Genomic DNA, 22,329 nt, shown 5'->3' with positions numbered 1-22,329 from the left:
GTCAATACATAATTTAAAAAATTAACAGTCCTTTACCAACAGCTTCTCACTTACCCACCTGTCGTACAATGTCGAATGGGTCTTTTGACGGCAGAGTCAGAGCAAACACATCATTAAATAGACTTAACTCTACTCAGACAACAGTAAGGTTGCATGTTTTAAAATTTCCAAGTTCTTACAGAATTCAGTTTCTTGGTTAATGACCAGCAAATGATTTATTGGTTAAATTATCAATCATGGAGCTCCTTGATAACAAAATAAATGGATAATTCACCAGAAACTGGCTTGAACGTATTGATTTTAATTACTTTGACAACAGAATTTAGTAACAAACATGTAACACACTCCTATTGTAACTGCTAGACGGTGACATCAGCTATCCAAATCCATTCATCCTTCTCTTGACAACAGGTGGTAGCTCCAGAGGACAGGTGGGCAAGCACTAATAAAGATTGTGATTGCTAACCTAGCACCATATTCCAGTCTTAGGACTCAGAAGCAGCTGGACGGAAGTTACAGGAAGAAGGGAAGCTGCTGGTAACCTTGACTTCTGGCCCCATGTTGGTTCTAAGGCAACAGGCAAGGTCTGAGGCTGAGGAGGAACACAGCTTTGGGATACGGCTATAAAGGAGGCAGGCCCCTCGGGAGGGAACTTGGGTCCAGAGCGCAGTGCTGGGCAGGCATCAGGAACTAGGGGGTTTCTTCTTGGCTTCCAGGTCCTTTTTAATCTCTTCAAGTTTTTTGGCCAGGTTTGGCATCTTAATAAGAAAACAGGGAGCATTTAATTTAGCATCTACCTAACCAATATTCCTTCACATCTCTTCTTTAAATAATGGCTTTGTAAGATTTAGGCTTCCCTGGAGGAGACTGGCTCAATAATGGTATTTCTTTGCTTCATACCTGCATACAAAAGCTATCAGTGTTAAGTTTATGTTCCCTCCCTGAAAGCCAGGCCCACCTTCTCCCTTTGGATACACACTCAGCCCTTCAACCCAGTAGCAACTAAAAGATAGACGTCTATATGCAACAAATGATAAAGTAATAAAGTCCCTTGGTGTGGGAAGTCCTTCTGCATATGTGTTGCTTTTATTGGTTAATGAATAAAGCTGTTTCAGCCAGTGGCTTAGCAGACTAGAGCAAGGCGGGAATTCCAAGCAGATAAAGGAGGAAAGAAGGCAGAGTCAGAGAGATGCCATGTAGCTGCCCGAGAGAAAGATGCCCACATACTAGTACCGGTAAACCATGAGCCTTGTGGTAAAATATAAAATAATAGAAACGAGTTAATTTAAGATGTAAGAGCTAGCTAGAAATACACTTAAGCTAATAGGCCAAGCGGTGTTTTAATTAATACAGTTTGTGTGATTATTTCAGGTCTGGGCGGCCGGGAACGAACAAGTAGCCTCGTCTACAGTCCCTGACTAGAGAACTAGAAATAGGAACCCTTCTGTCACTCTAAGATCTTTAGTACAGAAGAAAATACAACCCCTTGTCTTTTTTTTTGTTTTGTTTTTTCAGGATTCCCATCCAGTTGTGACACCCAGTTTTCCACCCCTCATCCCTACAGGAAGGCTGATGTCACTCCCTATTCCATCAAACTGCCTTCCTTACATGAGCCGTACTCCAATAAACCCACATCTACTATGCTCTTGTGATGATACGGGACATACATGCATCTGTGAGCTCAATTACTTTTTTCAAAAAAAAACAGAAAAACTTTCTATAAAATTAAGGATTCATTCTTATGGACCTAATTTATGCTACTAGGCAAATTCCACCTTGAGAGAGAAAAATAACTATGAAACAGGTACAAGAAACAGGTATGAAACAGGGAGCAAGAAAGATGTGAATATGGCTACTTACGTCATAATTCTGAGCCAGATACATTCCAACCACGTTGCCCAAAGTAAATCCAAGCTGAAACAACAGAACAGGAGAGTTATACTGCAGACAAAATCCATCGTGAGTCTGCGACCAATGCCAACACATGGGCTATATCTCCCCAAGATGCATGGCAAGTGGATGCTCAGGTGCTTGTTGCAGGGTTGCATACTATGAACACAGAAGTCACATCTTTTCTCTATGAAGCACCAAAGTTAAAAAGCCCAGAACAGAATAAATGGTGGCTATGAATAAGTTTCCTTATCTCCTAGACGCCTTCATAAAGTCCTGAATGGAGGTCTAGAAACCCAGGCAAGGTTCTGATTCTGTTACCGAATGCCACTTGGGTCCTGCCCAGGCCTCCTTAGCCTTATTACCCAAGGAAAGGTGAGTGTGCTATCTGCCTATTCCGCAGCCCCACGATGCAGGACAATCAACAATCAGATGCAACAGGGAGTCAAGTCAAAGCAGGAACTCAGTTTATTACTGTGAGCATCAGCTTATATAGGTTATGTGACATTGTGTGATGTGGAGGTACCTCCAGCCCATGAGAGAAAGCCAAGCCCTCCCTCTGGTTGGAGGGCCGTCTACCTAGATTTTGCTGTCTCGTCCCCACTGGGTAGCTTTGACTATCCTTCAAACTCAAGCCAGGCTTTTTTCTGTCCTACTGGCCTCAAGGTACAGGTCCTGAGATAATTTTGGCCCAACATCTCCCCCTTTTTGTTTTATATCCCACCCCCCTACCTCAGTCACCAAGCTAGATAGGATACAGATCAGGGCCACCCCTATCCGGAGTTTCAGCCTAGATACCCTCAAATTGAGAGTTCATCCATGGGGTGAGATGTATTGAGTCTATCATTAGGTACTCGAAGGGCCATGAGCTGTACCTGTTGTTATCTGTCTTTGGAATGCTTGTTTTAGCCTATGGAGAACACATGGACCAAAAAGACAGATCAATAAACAAATAGCCATTGGCCCAATTAGGGAAGAGATGAGTGTGGTAAGACATGAGGACCAGGTCTCATGGGGGGGGGGGGGGAGCTTGACTTAAATGAATCTATCTTTTCTTAACTCATTTAGGGTTCTTGTAACTATCCTGGAGAGTCCACATAGAAGCGACATTCCTCCCCCAAGTGCCCTGCCAATTCCTCCCTGTTCCATAAGCAGCAAGTCCAAGCCTCTCCTATTTTGTAAGGTTACCCTTGCTAAGCAATCCAAAGACTTTTGTAAATAGCGTAATGCAGTCTCTGTTTTTTCTAAGATCACTGTCAATTGTGAGCGAATTATTCCCATTTCTTGTTGTAAAATCACTAGGGATGAGGTGCCCAGGGCAGTCCCCGCCACCCTTAGCCCTATCAATGCGGTGACAGCCAAGACCATTAGGGGCTCTCTCTTATGCCTTTGGGCTAGGAATTTTTCTTGCATCTGGAAAAGCACATAAGGGAAAATTAATACAAGCAGATAAGTATCATTATGCTGAACGATCAGTGGTTCAGACAGGCAGGGAGTAACCCCCATCTCTTGGCATATCCAAAAATACCCATGACCTTTGGGCACCCTCCACGAAGCTATAGACCCAATAGCCACATCACAAGTGAGATTAAGAAGAGGGTGTTTGGTGTATGAGGCACAAGCTGCATTTGACATCTGCCAAAGGGGGATAGTCAATCCGACATCTCCATTTCGGGGTTTTCCCATCTGTATCTAGTATTTCATAGGAGCCATTTACCCCAAAGGTTTCAAAGTAGGGGGCCAGTGGCTGTAACGAAACCCAACAGGCCTCAGTGGCTTCAGGGTGAATAAGGTTTAAAGCCATAAAGGCATCTTAATGGTCACCATCAAATAAGGTGAGGCTTCTAATCCCCTGCATCCCTAGGTGGACTGGTGAAGGATACCTTAGGGGTAGATGATGGGGGCGAGGTTGAGGTATGTAAAGATGAGGTATACACAGGCATGTTCCCCATGGGCATTAGCTTGGAAGCAGGCCCCAGCATCCGAGGAGGGTTCTCAGAAGTATCTCCATTCAAAGCATGAAGATAAGGCCTTGATCATATCCCTTTTGGAATAGCCTTAATCCCCACATCTTCCCAGATAACCAGGATAGGTCCCCTCTTCTTTCCCTGATCTGTAAACCTTAGTATCAGAGGGTTACATCTAAATCAAGTGCATCTTCCATATAGGGGGTTCCAGGACAGGGGTACCTGGGAGACCCTGGAGATCATTATATCTCCATGTTGTTTTATCCAATGTCCAGTTTCAGTCTGCTCACATCCCCAGGAAGAACAATAGTAATCAGAAGAGCACCCCCTGCAGTTTTTAATAGCTGAGGCTCAACTATGTTCATAGCAGCATTGTTTGTCATAGCCAGAACCTGGAAACAACCTAAATGCCCCTTGACCAAAGAATGGATAAGGAAAATGTGGTACATTTACACAATGGAGTACTACACAGCAGAAAAAAATAATGACATCTTGAAACTTGCAGGCAAATGGATGGAGCTAGAAAACATCATATTGAGTAAGGTAACCCAGACAGGAAAGACAAATATCACATGTACTCACTCATAAGTAGTTTTTAAACATAAAGCAAAGAAAACCAGCCTATAAATCACAATCCCAGAGAATCTAGACAACAATGAGGACCCTAAGAGAGACATTCATAGATCTAATCTACATGGGTAGTAGAAAAAGTCACGATCTCCTGAGTGAATTGGGAGCATGGGGACCGTGGGAGAGGGTTGAAGGGGAGAGGAGAGGCAGGGAGGGGAGCAGAGAAAAATGTATAGATCAATAAAATAAAATAAAATAATAGAATAGAATAGAATAGAATAGAATAGAATAGAATAGAATAGAATGAAAATAAGGGGACTCTTAGAGTTGAGTGTCTCCATATTTCAAAAGAACGATAGTGGCCTGCTCAGGGTTATTCACAAAAGCAGCACAGGACAACTTGAGTTACTCGGAAACTCAGATCACAAGGGCAGAAAGAACTGGAGACTCTGACACATGGCTGAGCAGAGCACAATGCCGAGGGTGGGGACTAGCGGACAGGACACTACCAGTCTGTGGGGAACGTGGCTCCCACTCAATGACAAAAGGGACAAGAACAACTTTTAGAGAACTGGAAATGCTTATCCCACTGGGTGAGTATTTTCCTGAGAACTCAGAGTACTCTCTATACACAAATGAGAAAGTTTCTCAGCTCTTGCATTTTAATGATGGTAATTCTGTTTTTCCCAGTGACTTTTTACTTCAGAGTTCCCAACTGCAGGCTGATTTCTAACTTAATGCATTCAAAGTGGCATCTGTCTTTCCCCCATCATTTGTTTAAACAGTGTTGCTTCTGCTCCATCTCAACAGAGAAGTCAAAACAGAAGCCAGACGGCACTTATTACATCATCAATCACACACGCGGTACCTGTCTAATCTCTACCCAGATGCAGAGAGACACTGATACAGATGGGGTCCTGGAGAGATGGCTCAGCAGCTGAGAGCACATACCACCACTCCTGCAGAGGACCAGAGTTCAGTTCCCATCACTGGTGTTAGGCAGCTCACAACTGAGTCCAGCTCTCGGGAACCAACCTCATTCTGCCTTCTGCGGGCACCCACACCTCAGTGTACACACTGCCACCTCCAATAAAAACAGTAAAATAAACCCTGCAGGGGAAAACCACAACTGGGTCTCTCCTCTACTTAACCTTTAAATTCTAAGGGCAATTTTAAATTGGTTTGTTGTTAGCAAGAAACATAAACGAGGCTATCTAGTTTCTAATCGTTGACCATTTTCTGATGCTTTTTAAAAATCATTACTAACGAGGCACCAAGAAGCAGAATTACTTTTTTTTCACTCTAGTAGATTCAAACCATAAGTTCTTGAAAACCAGAAAGATCGTTAAATTGGAGATAAAATTTAAAAGAGTAAAAATTTAAAAATAAATCCCTTGAGGATACTAATCCTAATATCTAACGACAGGAAAATGGGGCCGAGAAGATGTCAAGACACGACAGCACTAGAACTCTGGTTGTCTGAGCCATCTGTGCCTTCAGGTGAGCCACTCAGCCTGCTCCAGCTTTGCTGAGCCTCCTGGACTCTTAAAATAGCCTAATACTGAATTGTTCCAGCTCAGACTTAAAATTCTTGGTTCTTACTATGTATGTCTCAAAATAAACACAGGCTATCTAGTGTGGCTCTATCTTGGCAACATCACCAAGCACTGGAGCACAAGAGAAGGGAACAGTTATTTTAAAACACAAAACAAAACAAAACCCATGGGCCTCTATAAACAACACCCTGTTCCAGCTTCAGAATACTACCAGATTCTGACACTGACAATAAGACATTTCAAACACAGTATGCACACAGCACAATCTGAGAGGGGTCACCCTGTCAGAGAAATGATGGGGGAAATCAGGAGGGTCAGGAAAACATGCATGTTGGTCAGCAGCTGTCAACAGGCAGGAAAAGTAAAATCTAAATGTGACCTCTGGCTCTTACATGTATAGGCAAGCAGACCTGTATATATTCATGTATACAAACACTACACACAAAATAAATAATTTTAAATGTCTGCCTTTCAAATAATACCATCAAAAAGAAAGCACGAACTACAGAATAGATTTGCAAATAAATCATATATCTGTTAGCATTTGTATCTAAAATAAAGATCTTTCACAGTTAAATGACGGAGAAACATAATTCAATTTAAAAAAGTGGGCAAAAGCTTTGAGTGGCTTTCTCCAAAGAAAGCACATAGTCAACAAGCCCATGAGATGTCTGATACCAGTTAGCTGTTGAGGAAAAGCAAATTAAAACCATGAAGAACCATGACACACCCACTAAGATAACTTTATTAAAAACAAAAGCAAAAGCAGAGGACACGCAGCCCCCACCCCGCAGCACAGAACAGCAGGTGCCATTCACTGAACCAATGTGGTGGAGATGGGAAAGAGAACACTGTGGAGAGATACGTGCTGTGGAAATGGAGCAGGCAGATAAAGTGGGGCCTGCGCAGCCACTGAGGCCACGTGGTGTTCGCCAGGCTGCTGCTGAGGGCCATGCCTAGGTCCACAGCCCTACTGCAGCCTGTGTTGAAGTCTGTGGCCCATGCTGCCACCCGAAGCCACGGTCCTACTGCAGCCAGGGTCTGTGTTGATGCCTGTGGCCAGTGTTAACACCAAAGGTCATGCGGATGATGTCTGCAGTCTGGGCTGCCACCAGGGGCCATACTGATCTGAGTGACCTGTGCTGCCACCTGAGTCCATGGTGATGTCCGGACCTGGGTTGCTGCTGGGGACCACGTCTGGGATGGTCTGAGGCCCGCATTACCACCAAAGGCCATTCAGATGTCTGTGGTCTGGGCTACTGCCCGAAGCTATGTAGCATCGTGCTGAGCTGGCCCAGACCTTCACGGGTCATGAAGGGTTAGCCCTACCCCTCACAGGCTACCACATGGGAGAGCTGGCCACAGCAGCAGTGTGGGCCAGTAGGACTGGAATGCAGGAAGCTCCACTGGGGGAGGGAAGGTTCAGCAGCGACCCAGGTTTGAGCAGCTCAGCCACCCACCCAAGCCCAGACCCAGGGCCACCCCAACACCTACCCCACCTATGAGCTGCTATGATGCTAGCAGCATCTATGAGCAGCTAGAGCACATGAAGGGGCAGGTCCTGCAGAACCAGCTACAGGATCTCCGTGACGGCCCCAACAGCAGGACACCCGAGAGCACGGTGACAGGAGATAGACCAGTGACTGTCTGGGTGGAGAGGGGGTGAGAAATGAATCCTAACATGATACAGCTCTGTTTCTATATAAAACAAGACAGATGATGGCTACACAATCTCTGGGCACACTAAAACCTCCAAATTACGGACATTAGATGGGAATTTTTGTCTCAAAGCCATAAAACAAAACAGAGAAGAGAGGAGGAGGGATGAGGATCGAGAGACTAAGGAAGACTGACGGACGAACCTGATTGGAGAGTAGGACGGAGAGAGAGAGAGAGAGAGAGAGAGAGAGAGAGAGAGAAAGCGCAAGTACTAAAATTTGGTGAAATAATGTCAGCTACCTGGGATGAAATGGAAGAAACCAAAGACAACTTCATGGCTTCCACACTGGACTTTGTTAGGAAGAATGAAATGCCAGAGAAGCAAAGGAAAGCCAGTCAGATAAACGGTACAGCCTGCACATAAGAAATCTAAAAATATTCTCAATGTACTTTCTTTTTAAACACATGAACTGATCGGCCAACAATACTTTATCGCACCGAGTGTAAAAAGAACAAAGACTCTTCCAAATCAGAGGCGTCTGCCGATCAGAGGCGTCTGCCATTTGCTCAAGCTCTCCCTTCAGAAGCTGTTGTGTCTGGAGGTCAGCAAAGGAAGCTACAGCATTTATCTGGGGAGGGCTCCTGGCACGAGCCCAAAGTGGCTGACAAATCCAAACTATGACTCACCAAATTATATTTTCAAAAATAACATAGCCAAGCCCACAGTTACTGACAAGGGTTTAAGGAACTAAAAAGAAGGTTCAGTGGCTCAGAGCACGTACCTATTGTTGCAGAGGATGAGAGTTCAGTTCCTAGCAATCAGGCAGCTCACAACTGCCTATAACTCACCAGGGAATCTAATACCTCTACACGCACACACAAAACACACACACTTAAAATAATAAAAATTTTTTTTAAAAAAATAAGCAAATATAGCTACACACTAGCATTGGAAAGGAAGCCTAAAAATATTTGGTCTACGGAGAAAACATCTATACCTCAAAACTATACATTAACTAACTAGAATTAATAAAAAGTTAAGTTGATAACAGTATTTAAATGTTAAGGTTATTTATTTTTATCTGAATGGGTGTTCTGCATACATTTATAATGTATACCACTTTCAGCGGTGCCCACAGAGGTCAAAATTACAAGGAGGTAGTGATGATGAGAACCACTCTGTGTGTGTGCAGCAAATCAAATGCATACCCTCTGGAAGAGCAGCCAGTGCTCTACAGCCAAGGTGTCTCTCTAGCCCTGGGAACATGACTCTTAAAAAAGAAGACATGAGAAGGCCTTCCAAGGAGGCATGTACCCATACCACCATTTCTGTGTCTTACTGTTCTAACCTGATGTGAAGACTATCACAAGAAGTTTAGCGGCTGCTTCAAGCAGTGAAAATATCCATATTCTATGCATCAAAACAAAACCCTGCTAGGGATAAAAACTAAAACCCTTCTGTGCTTCCTAGAAAAGCATTTTCTTAAGAGGTGAGCTATGGCTGGGTGCGGTGGCACATGTCTTTAGTTCCAGCATTCAGCAGGCAGAGGCAAGCAGATCTCTGTGAGTCGGAAGCCAGCCTGGTCTACAGAGGGAGCTCCGGGACAGTAAGGGCTATACAGAGAAAGACTGTCTTGGAAAACCAAAAGAAGTAAGCTATGTTTTATATTCAGTAATACTGCTTAGATTATAAATGAAAAAAAGAAAAACAAAATTAGAAAAATCATTAACTCCTTAAGTATGCCAACATTCAACAGGGGCTCATGAAAATCCTCTGGGAAGGGTGTACTGGTCTCCCGGCTCTCAAAGAAGCTGGTGCAACTATCTTATAACCAAAAGTAATATTGAAGTGAAAAGGGAAGACCTAAAATTAATGAGGGGACCCATTCCAGGGCACCCCCCACACTAACATCTGTAGCTGTTCAAGCTGGTTATTCAACTGCACAGAACCCCCCCCCCCACGCTCCCACACTCTAACCCTCTAGACTACTCAGTGCCTACTGCCATGTAAGGCCACAGACAGTCCACCCCACTGTACTGCTTAGGAACTACAAGGAAAAATGGTACACAAAATGGTACACATGCAATGCATACGCGATTATTTCCTAGTGTTTCCCAACCACAGATGGGCCCAACAATATGGAGAACTGACTGTAACTGTCTTCCTCACTAAGTGTTGACTAAGACCCTTGTATGTCCCCACACTAAATCCCTTAGCAGTGAGGGAGGAGAAGCAGCAGCATGTCGGTCAGGCTGGAGAGCCCGACTCGCTCACAACCTGGAGTCCACAGCAGCCAGCCTAGTGGCGACAACTCACCGGGCGGCACTGCTGAAAGACGCAAGCTTCGCTGGTCAGCACGCAGACCTTACGGCCCACGTGAGAGGAAGCACCTGCCTCTTTCATTAACTCTTACAACCTTATAAAACTGTTATTGCCCAAATCTACGCTGGGAAAACTGAAGCACGGAGCAATGAAAGATCCTGGGCAAGACTACACAGCAGGTCTGGCCTGGAAAATGGCTCCGCGGGTAAAACGCTCTTGCCACCAAGCCTGGCAACCTGAGTTCAATCCCCAGAACCCATATGGGGGAGGAAGAAACAACTGAAAGCTGTCCTCTGACCTCTTCATGTGCACGCCCCACAGTAGAGACATGTGTAGAGACAGATGGAGACGTATATGCAGAGACAGACAGACAGACAGACAGACAGACAGATGTGATTTAAGAAAGAAATTTACTGTACGGAAGATGCACCTACTATATCACATGACTTTAAGAAAAGATTACATAAACAAGTGAATACACGCCAAGCATATGATACCAACAATGAAATAGTTTTAATGACTAAAATGAATAAAAGAAAAAAATCAAAGATTATGTCAATGTTTCAAACATGGGAGTTAAATGTGGGGACAGGATTGGGAACGCAGGAAGGAACAGTCAATCCAGATGAGTAGGGTCTGAGAGAAAGGCGAAGAAGAGAAGCTGACAGTTGACAGAAGGATCTGGAACACACAGAAAAGTCCTCAAGGTAGTCAAGGAAGCTGTCAGTGACTACGGGAAAGGTGACAGCTTGATAAAGAACGCATTCCCTGAGGGTAATGGAGAGAGCACAGCTTTGAGCCGTCCACAGCAACCCAGAGCAGAGGGAGGCAGCCGGGAGAAACAGGAAAGATTAGAGAGGCAGGGAGTGGCCCATCTGCTGCACCCAGATACGTCCACTCTCCGAACAGTGGCCAGTCCCCCTCACTCTGCAATTCTGAGTTTTAACACGACAGAACCCAGGCAGTACAGTACACAGGCCCCAAAGCTGAGAGGACAGGTGAGGAAGATGTGAGTGAATGGCTGCTGGGGCTCACAGGTGCTGTGAGCCGCATACGAGGGATAGACGCCGTAGCAGGACCACAGGCGCCGTGAGCCGCATACGAGGGATAGACGCCGTAGCAGGACCACAGGCGCCGTGAGCCGCATACGAGGGATAGACGCCGTAGCAGGACCACAGGCGCCGTGAGCCGCATAGGAGGGACAGACACCGTAGCAGGACCACAGGCGCCGTGAGCCGCATCCGAGGGATAGACGCTGTAGCAGGACCACAGGTGCTGTGAGCCGCATACAAGGGATAGACGCTGTAGCAGGACCACAGGCGCCATGAGCAGCCACCGCAGGGCTCCCAGTCGACCGCCCATCTAAGTGTTCCCTGAAATAACTACAGCCAAGCTGGGGGCAAGGTGTGAATGAAGTGTGGAAAGAGGGATGATGAGTGCCCGTTTTAACCCAAAGGGAAGCGGACACGCAAGCAACACAATCAAATACACAAGTTTTTCGATAGCCCCCTAGGCAAATCGAGGACACATTTCAGAGGGTTACAAAGTGTGCCGCGACGGGTCACAAACTGAGACTGGGATCGGTCCTTGACACCCAACCCTCTCCTAATTCCCATTTCTGATACCTTACACAAGAGAAGGGGCAGTATCTCTATCTTTAGTAAGTGTCATCGTTAAAGTGTTTGTGTGTTGGCTCCTTTTGAAATCTCAAAAAGCGCAAAGTGAACCACAGAAAATTTAAATGATTTGCCCAACCCCCACCGCTTAAGAGTAACAAGAATAGGGTACAAATTCAAGTGTGATTCTGAAGTCTAAACTTTTTTTTCCCCCAAGACAGGGTTTCTCTGTGTGGACCAGGCTGGCCTTGAACTCAGAGATCCACCTGACTTTGCCTTTCGAGTCCTGGGACTAAAGGTGAGCGCCACCACTCCCCTGTGATGGGATCTAAACTCTTAAGCACTAGGCCATGATGGCCGGGGTTTCCTAGATGAAAGGGTTAACGTAAAGACCAAGATCTGCAGACGTCAACAGTGTTTGACCAAGTCTACAACATAAAAGTGGATTCCACCCTCTGCCCATCATTTTTCAGAAGCAATGAAGGGGAGACAGACCCAGGGCAAGAGAATACCAATGACTGGGTGCCCAGTTACACCTGTGCTAAGTATCTAATGGTTGGCTTCAACATCTCTCCTTAAATGTTGAAAACTTTGAATTCCCAAATCAAAACCTACGTTAGCACAGAGCAGTTTAGTCCCACACCAAATACACCACCCATTCAGCAAAAGCCCGTAAAATGTGGTGGAAATTGAATTAGTTCTCCCTAATTATCAAGGAGCATCAGATGCAATGGAAGGGCCGGTCATATCATCTTACACTAGTTGGCTGATACTGTTTTTTAAAGTGATTCCTAACAAGTAAACGACAGTTAATGAATCCTAGCTCCTAAGCTAACGCAGTTAGGACACTGGAGAAACCCCCAGAGGCATGAGAGGCACAGGCTTGTCTGTGGACCAGTATGTCAACAATCCGGTTTGGGCTAACTGGATTAAGAGCAACTCCTTCCCTGAGCACGAGGGGGCCACTGACCATGGGAAAGAGAGAGGACATCTGCTTTATTAGAATTAGAGGATGCAACACCAAGTTGGAAAACTTGCATGTGAAAACTGGACTGGCAACTTCTCCTGCAATCCTCAATAGGCAATTTTTGAAAGACCTGATGTTTGCCAGGAAACGTGCTAATTCAAAACGGAGAACTGGGATAACTTGTTTTTTGATTTTCATTTTACACTCCCCTCCCCAAAAAGGGGAATTCTATTAAGAGCTACGTGTGGGTCAATCTGCCTCATTCCTCAAAGCGTGCAAACTGTCAAGGTCTGAAGAGGGCTCCGCGAGTCTCTCGCTCCAGCCTCGTGAGGTGGCTGACTAATACATGACTTGTGATAGGCACTCTTAGGGCCTCAAAACTGCCAACTATCAGGCCGAGTATGAAATGGGGATCGGAAGGAGGAGGGGGAGAGGGAGGCAGGAGACAAATCATTAAAGACCTCTCTGACCAAACTTTTACTAACTAGGATTACGCAATGAGCTCACAGCAAGTGGCTTTGAAAACGCATCAATCTCCCCGACACCTCAAAGTTTTCATAACGTGAATGACGGATTAGAAACCCACGCAAAGGCTCAAAGGACTTGGGAGAAGGCAGGAGGAGAGCCGCGCGAGCCACCCCGAGGGGCGGCCATCGGCTCGAGCCCCAACTTCAGAGCCGTGCACCGCCGACCCAGGACCCCCGAGAGGACGAGGCGACCGATCCTCGGAGGCTCCACTCACCAGGAACTGGAGCATGATGTCGGTAGGGAGGGCGAGGAGGGTGTGAAAGGGGTTTCGGCTCCAGCTCTGCTCCCGGACTCCTCCCCAGCGCGAGGGCGGAACCCGCCGGCAGGTTCCGGTTTACGCCCCGCCCCACCCTCTCCATGCCCGGAAACGACTTGCGGTGCCGCAGCGCCCCCTGACAGTCATCGCGGGAAGCAGAGGGGAGAGGTGCAATCCTAGTGTGAGAACCAAGGCCTCTGTAAAACTGAGGCCCAGGAATTTAAGTTCTTTTAATTGCGCTGGCAATTGTGCTAACACAGTCGGACTTGGGGTTTCCTGGCCTACTCAACCAGGATGAGGGTGAGGTGGCGGGTCCCATGCCAGGTGAGCAGCTGACTCTTTGCAGAGAATCACGCTAGTCGCCCCTACAGTGGACTCTCAGACGGAAAGGGGGAAAGGGCCCATTTTTCAAAAGCCCACAGATGTGCTTGCTGTGCTGCCTAATTCAGCGCAGAGAGAGGACGGAGAGAGACCTTCGGAGTCTGGCACAGCTCTGCCAGTAGTGATTGCTGGCAGCCACCAGCAACTGCCTAATCTATCTGAAGTTCACTAAAGGCCTAAGTGGAACTTGCATCAGCGATCACGTATGTGGACATGCGCGATAGGAGCCCTCTTCCCAGTCCATCCGCTCTGGCCCTGTTTACTGCTGGTCGCCTCCTTCATACAAAAACACAAGGAGTGCACCCTTCGCAGTTCGCTCTCAGTCTTCAAACTCAGCTTCATCTGCCTAAGTGAAACTCTGCTTTCAGATAACAGAAAAACCAATCTGTAGCTGGCTCTAGTGGCGCATGCCTATAACCCCAGCACTGAGGAGGAGTCAAAGCAGAGAGCTTGAGGCAAGTTCAGGGTCAGCATGCTAGGCACTGCATGCATGTTCTTAAGCCCATCGGAGCTGGACGGCGGGATCGTGTCTTAGAAAAATAACCAGGAAAACAAATCATATTAGCTTAAGCCAAATGGGAGTGCATTGCACAGATATAGAAAAAGTATCGTGGATATTCTAAGATTTATTGATTTTATGATGGCTGTGCCTGCATAGATGAAGGTGCACCAAGTGTGTGCCCAGAGCCCTTTCAGGTCAGAAGAGGCCACTGGATCCCCTGGAACTGGAGTTAAGGATGGTGGTTAGCCACCGTACGGTTGCTGAAAACTGAAGCTGGGTATTCTGGAAGGAAAGTGCTCTTAATTCCCGCCCCCAGTCATCTCTCCAGCCCTCCATCAAGTCTGTCTCCGTCTCTGTTTTTCTCCATCCATCTGCTTCATTGATTCTCTCACTCTCCCTTCTCCTCCCCACTCAAGTCTGGTAAACTGACAAAAGATCTGGTTAGAGAAAGACAATTAGATAAAACATAGAGATTACACACCATCAAGGAAAAGATGGATAGATCTGGCATACTAAAATGTGTAAAAACTGAGAAAAATAACCCAGTTAAGTAAATATCTGCAGAGAAAATGGGGGTCATTCTGAATTTACTATATAATTATTTCCTACCCATAAAAAAATGATAACCGGACTGGAGAGATAGCTCAGCAGTTAAGGGCATTGCCTGCTCTTCCAAAGGTCCTGAGTTCAATTCCCAGCAACCACATGGTGGCTCACAACCATCTGTAATGAGGCCTGGTGCCCTCTTCTGACCTGCAGGCATACACACAGACAGAATATTGTATACATAATAAATAAATATTTAAAAAATGATAACCCAGTGTGGCTAGTTTAATATCCACTTGACACAAGCTAGAGTCAGCAGGAGCCTCAATTGAGAAAATGCCTCCCTAAGAGCCAGCTGTAATGCCTGGTGGTGGTGGCGCATGCCTTTAATCCCAGCACTCCGGAGGCAGAGGCAGGTGGATCTCTGTAAGTTTGAGGCCAGCCTGGTCTACAGCATGAGTTCCAGTTCAGCCAGGACAACACAGAAAAACTGTCTTGAAAGAAAAAAAATGCAGCTATAGGGCATTTTCTTAATAAGCAACTGATGAAGGAGAACCCAGCCCACTGTGGGTAGTGCCATCCCAGGGCTTGTGGTCCTGGGTTTTATAAGAAAGCAGACTGAGCAAACCATGAGGAGTGTGTAGTAAGCAGTATTCCTCCATAGTCTCTGCATCAGCTCCTGACTCCAGGTTCCTGCCCTGTTTGGGTCCCTGCACTGACTTCCTTAGATGATGAACAGTTGTATGGAAGTATAAGCCATATAAATCTTTTCTTCCCAACGTGCCTTTTTGTCACGGTGTTTTATCACAGCAACAGAAGCCCTAAGTAAGACAAGTTGGTACCAGGATGGTGGGGTATTGCTGTGACAGACCCGAGGATGAGTTGTGAGAATTGTGGAAGGACTTGGGAACTTTGTGCAAGAAAAGCCATTGAGTCTTCAGTGCTCAGTGAGTTGTTCTGTATGGCTTGGAAGATAAGAATGTTGAGGGCAATGCAGACAATGGAGCCCTGGCTTGTGAAGTTTCAGAGGGGAGTTTAAAGATTCTATCGGGGCCGGGCGGTGGTGGTGCACGCCTTTAATCCCAGCACTCGGGAGGCAGAGGCAGGCAGATCTCTGTGAGTTCGAGGCCAGCCTGGTCTACAAGAACTAGTTCCAGGACAGGCCACAGAGAAACCCTGTCTCGAAAAACCAAAAAAAAAAAAAAAAAAAAAAAAAAAAAAAAAGATTCTATCGGGGCTGTTTGTTATTTTGAATTAAGGTGCTGTGGTTCTGGTCAGCAGAGACTGAAAATTATCCATGATTAACAAGACAGCACCATTGAAGTGAAACCTTTCCCTTACTGGGACAATTGGTGCTAGTTAGCTGGAGCTGAGAAATTAGCAGTGATTGAAAATAGACCAGCATCAGCTGGGCTTGGTGGCACACGCCTCTAATCCCAGCACTCAGGAGGCAGAGGTAGGCTGTGAGTTTGAGGCCAGCCTGGTCTACAGTGTAAGTTCCAGGACAACCAGAGCTACAGAGAGAAACTCTATCTCAAAAACCAAAAGTAAATAAATAAGTAAGTAAACAAATAACATTTTTTAAAAAATACAAAATATACCTGCATCGATCTGAGCTTGAGGAGTTCAAAGTCTCTGGACCGACATCTAGGGGGCCTGCATGGGACCCACCCATGTGGGTGACAGTGGTGTAGCTTGGTCTGTTTGTGGAGTTCCTAGCAGTGGGATCAGGACCCGTCCCTGGCGCTTGAGATGGCTTTTGGGAACCTCATGCTGGGATGCCTTGCCCAGCCTTGAATCTGGGGGATTAGTTTGATTTTTACAGGAGCCCACAGGAATTGAGAGACTTTGAACTTTTAAAAAAGATTTTGGATTTTTCAAGAGATTGGATATTTTAAACTGGGTGTGGTGGTGCATGCCTTCAATCCCAGCACTCAGGAGTCAGAGGCAGAAGGCTCTCCAAGTTCGAGGCCAGTCTTCTCTACAGATTGAGCTCCAGAACAGCTAAGGCTACATGGAGAGACAAACAAAGGGAGAGGGAAAGGAGAGATTGGATATTTTAAAGAGATTAACGTTTTTAATGTAATTAAATGTGTAAGGACTATTGGACATTAAAGTTATTTATGTTTTATATTATAATATTAATATTAACGTTCCATCCTGGGGCTAAATGAAAAAGGAAAGGTTCTAACTGAAAAGCAATGTATTTGTGTGTCGAGTAGACAAGGGGTCAGTTGTACTGGCTAGTTCTATGTCAAACTGACACAAGCTAGTCACCAGAGAGGGGGGAATCTCGATTGAGAAAATGCCTTCATAAGATTCAGTAGTAAGGAATTCTCTTAATCAGTGATCAATGGGGAAGGCCCAGCCCATTGTGGGCAGTGCCACTCCTGGGCTGGTGGTCCTGAATTCTATAAGAAAGCAGGCTGAGCAAGCCAAGCTGAGCAAGTCAGTCAGTAAGCAGCACCCCTCCATGGCCTAAGCATCAGCTCCTGCCTCCTGTTTGAGTTCCTGTCCTAATTTCTTTCAATGATGAAAAATGATATAGAAATATGAGTCAAATAAACCATTTCCTACCCACCTTGCCTTCTGTCGTGTTTCATCAGAGCAAGAGAAGCCCTAACACATCCAACAAATGGGGAAAACATTAAACATACAAGCAGAAAGAATAGCTATAATAATGCGCACAACCCAAACCAACCAAGACACCACTTTGCATCCATCAGCGGCTGTTTTTTTTTTTATTTATTTTTTAAGTGCAGCAATTAGGGCTGGGGAGACGGCTCAGTCAGCAAAGTGCTTGCCACACAAGCATGAGGACCCGAGTTCCAGTGCTGGAGAGAGAGAGAGACTGAAAACTCTGGGGTTTGCTAGCCAGCCTAGCCTAAACCTGTGGGTTCCAGGCCAGTTAGACACAGTTTCAAAACGTATGACATCTAAGACTAATCTTCGCTCTCACACAGACACACACATTATTGATAACAGTCAGTGGTGTAGAAAATACAAGACCTCTCACCCTGCAGGTAAGAGTATAGTGGGGCCAACACTAAGAAAAAGAGCAATGTCTAGCAAAAACAGGGCTCTTAACCTCTCAAGCAGGATTTCCACTTCTGGTTACATAATGTGCAGAAGCCCTTTTACATGGCATATGTTTCACCAAGAAGATATGTATATATAATCAGCACTCCAGTTCACAAAATATTGGGACCTAAATGTCTGCGGATCCCATTATAGCATAAGGCAGAAATCAGAGTGTTTGCACAACAGGATTCTGTAACCATTCAATTATAAAAACGCAAAACTATCAAAAAGCACGCTGCATGAAAAGCAATTTATAAGTTGTTTCATAATGTGCCAAAACAGATAACTATATATTGCTCTTCAAAGTAATACTATTGAATGCCTGTGAACATACACTCAGAAGTAACAAGCATGGGTCGGAAGAAGCAATGCATTAAGAAGTGACTTCCGGGAGGGAAGCAAGGAAGTAGGCTCCCTGGGTCATGGGAGCCTAACCCTGCCCATCATACTTTTCTCAAACAGGGCCTGGAGCAAATGAGTCACTACAATTCACTGTGAGCATCTGTGTAGGTGTGTGCCTGTGTAAGCAGAAGCCACAGGAGGGCATCGGGTCCTGTACTATTTGTTACCTGCCAGCTTCTTCCCACCAGGAGCTAGGATAACGAAAGGCTAGCAAGCCCCAGGAAGCCTCCTTCCTATCTCTGCCCCCACAGCACTGGGGTTATTGGCACCCATGTGCAGGTTCATGGGTCCAAACTCCAGCAGGCATGCTTGTAGAGCAAGGGCCATTTCTCCAGCCTGAAACTGAGTTAAGGTATAAATTAGGTGTATAACATCAAAGACTGGATATCCATCCAGATTTGTTGTCCTTTAAGCATTTTTTTATTATGTATACAATATTCTGTCTGTGTATATGCCTGCAGTCCAGAAGAGGGCACCAAACCTCATTACAGATGGTTGTGAGCCACCATGTGGTTGCTGGGAATTGAACTCAGGACCTTTGGAAGAGCAGGCAATGCTCTTAACCTCTGAGCCATCTCTCCAACCCCTCCTTTAAGCATTTTTAATTGAAACGGCATGCAGTTTTTAAAATATTCTAATTGAAAGGATTCATTAAATGATTAAAGGTTTCCCTGGACACAGATATTCAGTCTGAAAGTATCACCCCACAAATTACTTACTCCAATGGGAAATAACCTTCATCTCACCAAACGATCACAGACCACACTGATGAGATACACCACAGGCATTGTATCATCTGTGAAGCTGATTCTGGTGGAAAATATTCAACATGAATCTAATCAAAAGACAAGAACAGGTGCTCTTTCTAAACAGCCAAAACCTGTCAACTTCTCCTCTTAGAAAAAGGGGAGAGGCAAGGTGTGATTAGAGGAGAAAGATACATGTACCATGTGATTCTCTTTCTCTCTCTCTCTTTTTCAAGACAATTTTCTGTGTCCTAGAACTCACACCTAACTTCCTGTGGTTCCTAATTGGATCTTAGGTTGTTTTTTTGTTTTTAAAGTTTTAAACTAAGTTTTAAAGACAACTGAGGAAATTTGGATATGGAAAGCATGTAACGTTTTGCATTTTATAGTAAAAGGTCTGAAACATGGAAATGTTACTGGTTAGGAATCATTTGGGCACAGGTAACAGCTGAAGGAAAAACCCAGAATGCATACACATTAAAGAGAAAGCAAATGTGTACACCGTTCACAACTAGTGGTCTAAGTTAAAGGGAGGCACTCGCCACACTCTGCTCCCAGCTCTTCAGAAGGTCCAAATTTTTCACAATAACTTGGGGAAAGTGGTATTTAGAAAAGACTAAATTCATGCCTTGTACTGCACAGATAAAACAGTTTGCCAAAGCTACAATAGTAGTAATTATGAAGAGAACATGCCTTTTTTAATTACCAGCTCCAGTATACTGATTAACACAGGGAAAATGAATTAAACGCCCTACATTAGCTTAGTCCTTTTTGAGGAATAGAAAGCCTTTCCTATAAATGCTAAAACTGTAAGTCAAAGTATCTAAAACCTGCTTCTCTTCCCTTTGCTTTGCAGAGAACCCAGATAACCTTTCTCTCCAAGCCTTCCTCCTACCCGCTACTCTCGGCTGCATGAAGTAGCAATTCTGGTCAGCCATACTGCTGATGCTAACGGCATCCCTCCCTCCCACACACTTTCCCACTGCCCTGCTGACCTCTTGTCTGTCCCCTGCACTCCTGGAAGAACTGAAGAGAACAAAGAGGGAACGCTGGGCCAGTAGGGGGGCTCAGTGCATAAAGGCACTTGCCACCAAGCTCGCAGAGACCTTAGGTGAGAAAACCAACTCTCCACGCTGCTCTCTGAACCCTGTGCAAGCAACCCTTTCCTTCAGAAGCTTCTTAGGCATGGGTGGCCAGTAGGTTCACATCTAGTTATCTGTATGTAGGTACACTCGTGCCACCACGCACACAAGGACAACATGCTAGAGTGAGTTCTCTACCTCCACCAAGTATGTTCCAAAAGTCAAACTCAGGCCATCAGTCTTGGCAGAAAACCCCTTTATGCATGGAGCCATCTTGCTGCTGGCCCAATGCTGTGTTCTTGGTGGCAGACAATGGGCTGGAGGGAGAGGTCAGTGGCAGAGCATTTGCTACCAAGACTGAGACCCTAGGCTCATCCTAGGATCGTAAAAGACAAAAGAGGTCCAGTGCAGCGGCAGAGCCAGTGCAGCAGCAGGCAGGAGGCTGGCATTTTGCGCCCAATTAATGCCCTCCCTCATCGCCCTAGGACGTGTGCCTACTAACAGGACGTTTTCTAGTCATTCTATTGGTGCAGCTGGTGGGCAGACAACTACTTTCAAAATCTACAATGACCAAGTCTTTTTAATGAAAATGCTTAAAGATGGAGAAATTTTATTGTTAAGATTTCAAAACAAAAGACATCAACTATAACACCCTGGACTGACAGCAACGCTCTGCACCCACGTGAGAGCCTCAGCCCTCCTGCAGCCTCTCGTGTAGAAGACTGAAAGTGTAGCTGGAAGGGAAGCTGCACCTCCAACGGTGTCATGGGAGAGCAGTGATTATGCAATCTTTTCCTCGGTGCTAACCACACTAATGAGAATAGAGGTGGACGATTAATTTGGAAACTGTCACACTCCTTTCAAAGAAACCAAGATGGATTGTGCTGCCATTTGAAATGCAGGAAAGAAAGGCAAAGCTAACTTTGGGAGCTGGTGTGATGTTTTTGAGGCATTTCTGTTTGCACAGCACGAGCGTGGCTGTAGTTCATGATCCACTCTGCTGCAGAGACCTGAGCATCACAAAGGCTCAAAACAAACTGTGCTTTAACTGTGTGTTCAGAATCTCTCCAGGGGAAAACCATGAATATCAAAACATTTTTATGTCAAAAGACTGACCATACATTTGTTTTGTTATTTTTTAAAAAGTATTTTATTGTTCACAAGTGAGGGTGAAAATAAGGCAGAGGTTTACAGAAAAAGAGTTCCATATATCAAGAAAGAATAGCAAAATATCTTTTGGTCATAATTTAGAAATAAAGTCATCTATAAAAAGGAGATGTTTTCCTCAGTGCATCTCTCCCACAGAAGAGCATAAGTGTGGCTCTCAACTCCTTGATATCCTCAGCAGGCCACGGATGCGTCTGACGAGGGCCTGTATGAAGCTGTAGCGGGAGCGAACTTTGGAATATAACCCTTCAATGTCCAGCAGCTTCTTTTGTAGTGATTCTCCAAAAGCATTGATGGCATCAGACTGAAGCTGGAGGTAACACAAACACCTTTTATTATTACATTGCTTTCTCTGGCATATCATTCTGTGTCTTTCCACTTAATACACCGACATACTACTCTAATGTGGTCTTTCGTATATAAAAAAAGGTGGGCGTATACTTCAGGGACACCCCACCCACACATAAATTCACAAAAGGCACTTCCCTAATGTAAAACACTATCAGATTTTTTTAATGGGGTACCAAATTAATTAAAAGTTTACATTTCTATCTTAGAATGTTTTTGTGGTTTTTATTTCTGTACAAATATATATAAATTAAAGGTATATCTTAAATAGCAACAATTGTTGATGCTGATAAACTAACAGTAATATAAAAAAAAATAGATCTGGTGCCCTCTTCTGGCCTGCAGACAGAGTACTGAGAATACTGTATACATAATAAATAAATAAATAAATCTTAAAAAAAAAAAAAAAAAAAAGCTCCCAAAAGTCATACCAAGTTATTAAGGGACTAGAGAGATGGCTCAATGGTTAGGAGCACTCACTGGCTGCTCTTCCAGAGGACCTAAGTTTAATTCCCCAGCACCCGCATGGCAGCTCACAACCATCTGAAACTTCAGTTCTAGGGACTTGATACCCTTTGTAACCTCCGTGGGCATCAGGACACACATGGTACACAGATACACGTGCAAACAAAACAGCCACAAGTAAAATAAAAGTAAGTATTTTAAGTTGTTGAGCAAGTGCCAGGCTAGTGATGGGTAAGCTGTTAAGAGCACTTGCTACATTTAGAGAGAAACAAGGCTC

General features: G+C 45.1%; 2 protein-coding genes across 3 annotated transcripts in view; both read right to left on the bottom strand.

The window, feature by feature from the left end:
* Positions 1-196: 196 nt before the first annotated feature.
* Stmp1 (short transmembrane mitochondrial protein 1) lies at positions 197-13,430 on the bottom strand. 2 transcript variants are annotated; one of them, XM_038320686.1, is made up of 3 exons: positions 13,291-13,430; positions 1,857-1,914; positions 197-793 (listed from the first exon to the last, which is right to left on the bottom strand). In XM_038320686.1, exons 1-3 carry the CDS (start codon positions 13,303-13,305, stop codon positions 684-686), a joined length of 183 nt encoding a protein of 60 aa, XP_038176614.1. In that variant the 5' UTR covers positions 13,306-13,430; the 3' UTR covers positions 197-683. The 2 variants fall into 2 exon arrangements, 1 of the variants encoding a protein (XP_038176614.1); XR_005284413.2 differs by having other exon boundaries at positions 282-758; positions 1,861-1,914; positions 13,291-13,422.
* A 7,782-nt stretch (positions 13,431-21,212) lies between these two features.
* The window catches only part of Nup205 (nucleoporin 205), a 70,609-nt gene continuing 69,492 nt past the window's right edge, over positions 21,213-22,329 (bottom strand). Inside the window, 1 exon segment of the mRNA XM_038319416.2 lies at positions 21,213-21,549. Coding sequence (XP_038175344.1) covers positions 21,397-21,549 — 153 coding nt within the window. The 3' untranslated portion in view covers positions 21,213-21,396.

This window comes from Arvicola amphibius, chromosome 2 (assembly GCF_903992535.2).
Source record: "Arvicola amphibius chromosome 2, mArvAmp1.2, whole genome shotgun sequence".
NCBI lineage: Eukaryota > Metazoa > Chordata > Mammalia > Rodentia > Cricetidae > Arvicola > Arvicola amphibius.
Note: the sequence above shows the minus strand (reverse complement) of the source record. Positions and strands in the feature narration are given on the sequence as shown.

Excerpts from the sequence above, each read along its gene's own strand:
- Stmp1 (XM_038320686.1), bottom strand. Across the intron at positions 794-1,856 it reads GGCTCAGAATTATGACGTAA|ATGCTAAATTAAATGCTCCC; the intron begins GTAGCCATATTC and ends TTGGTTAGGTAG.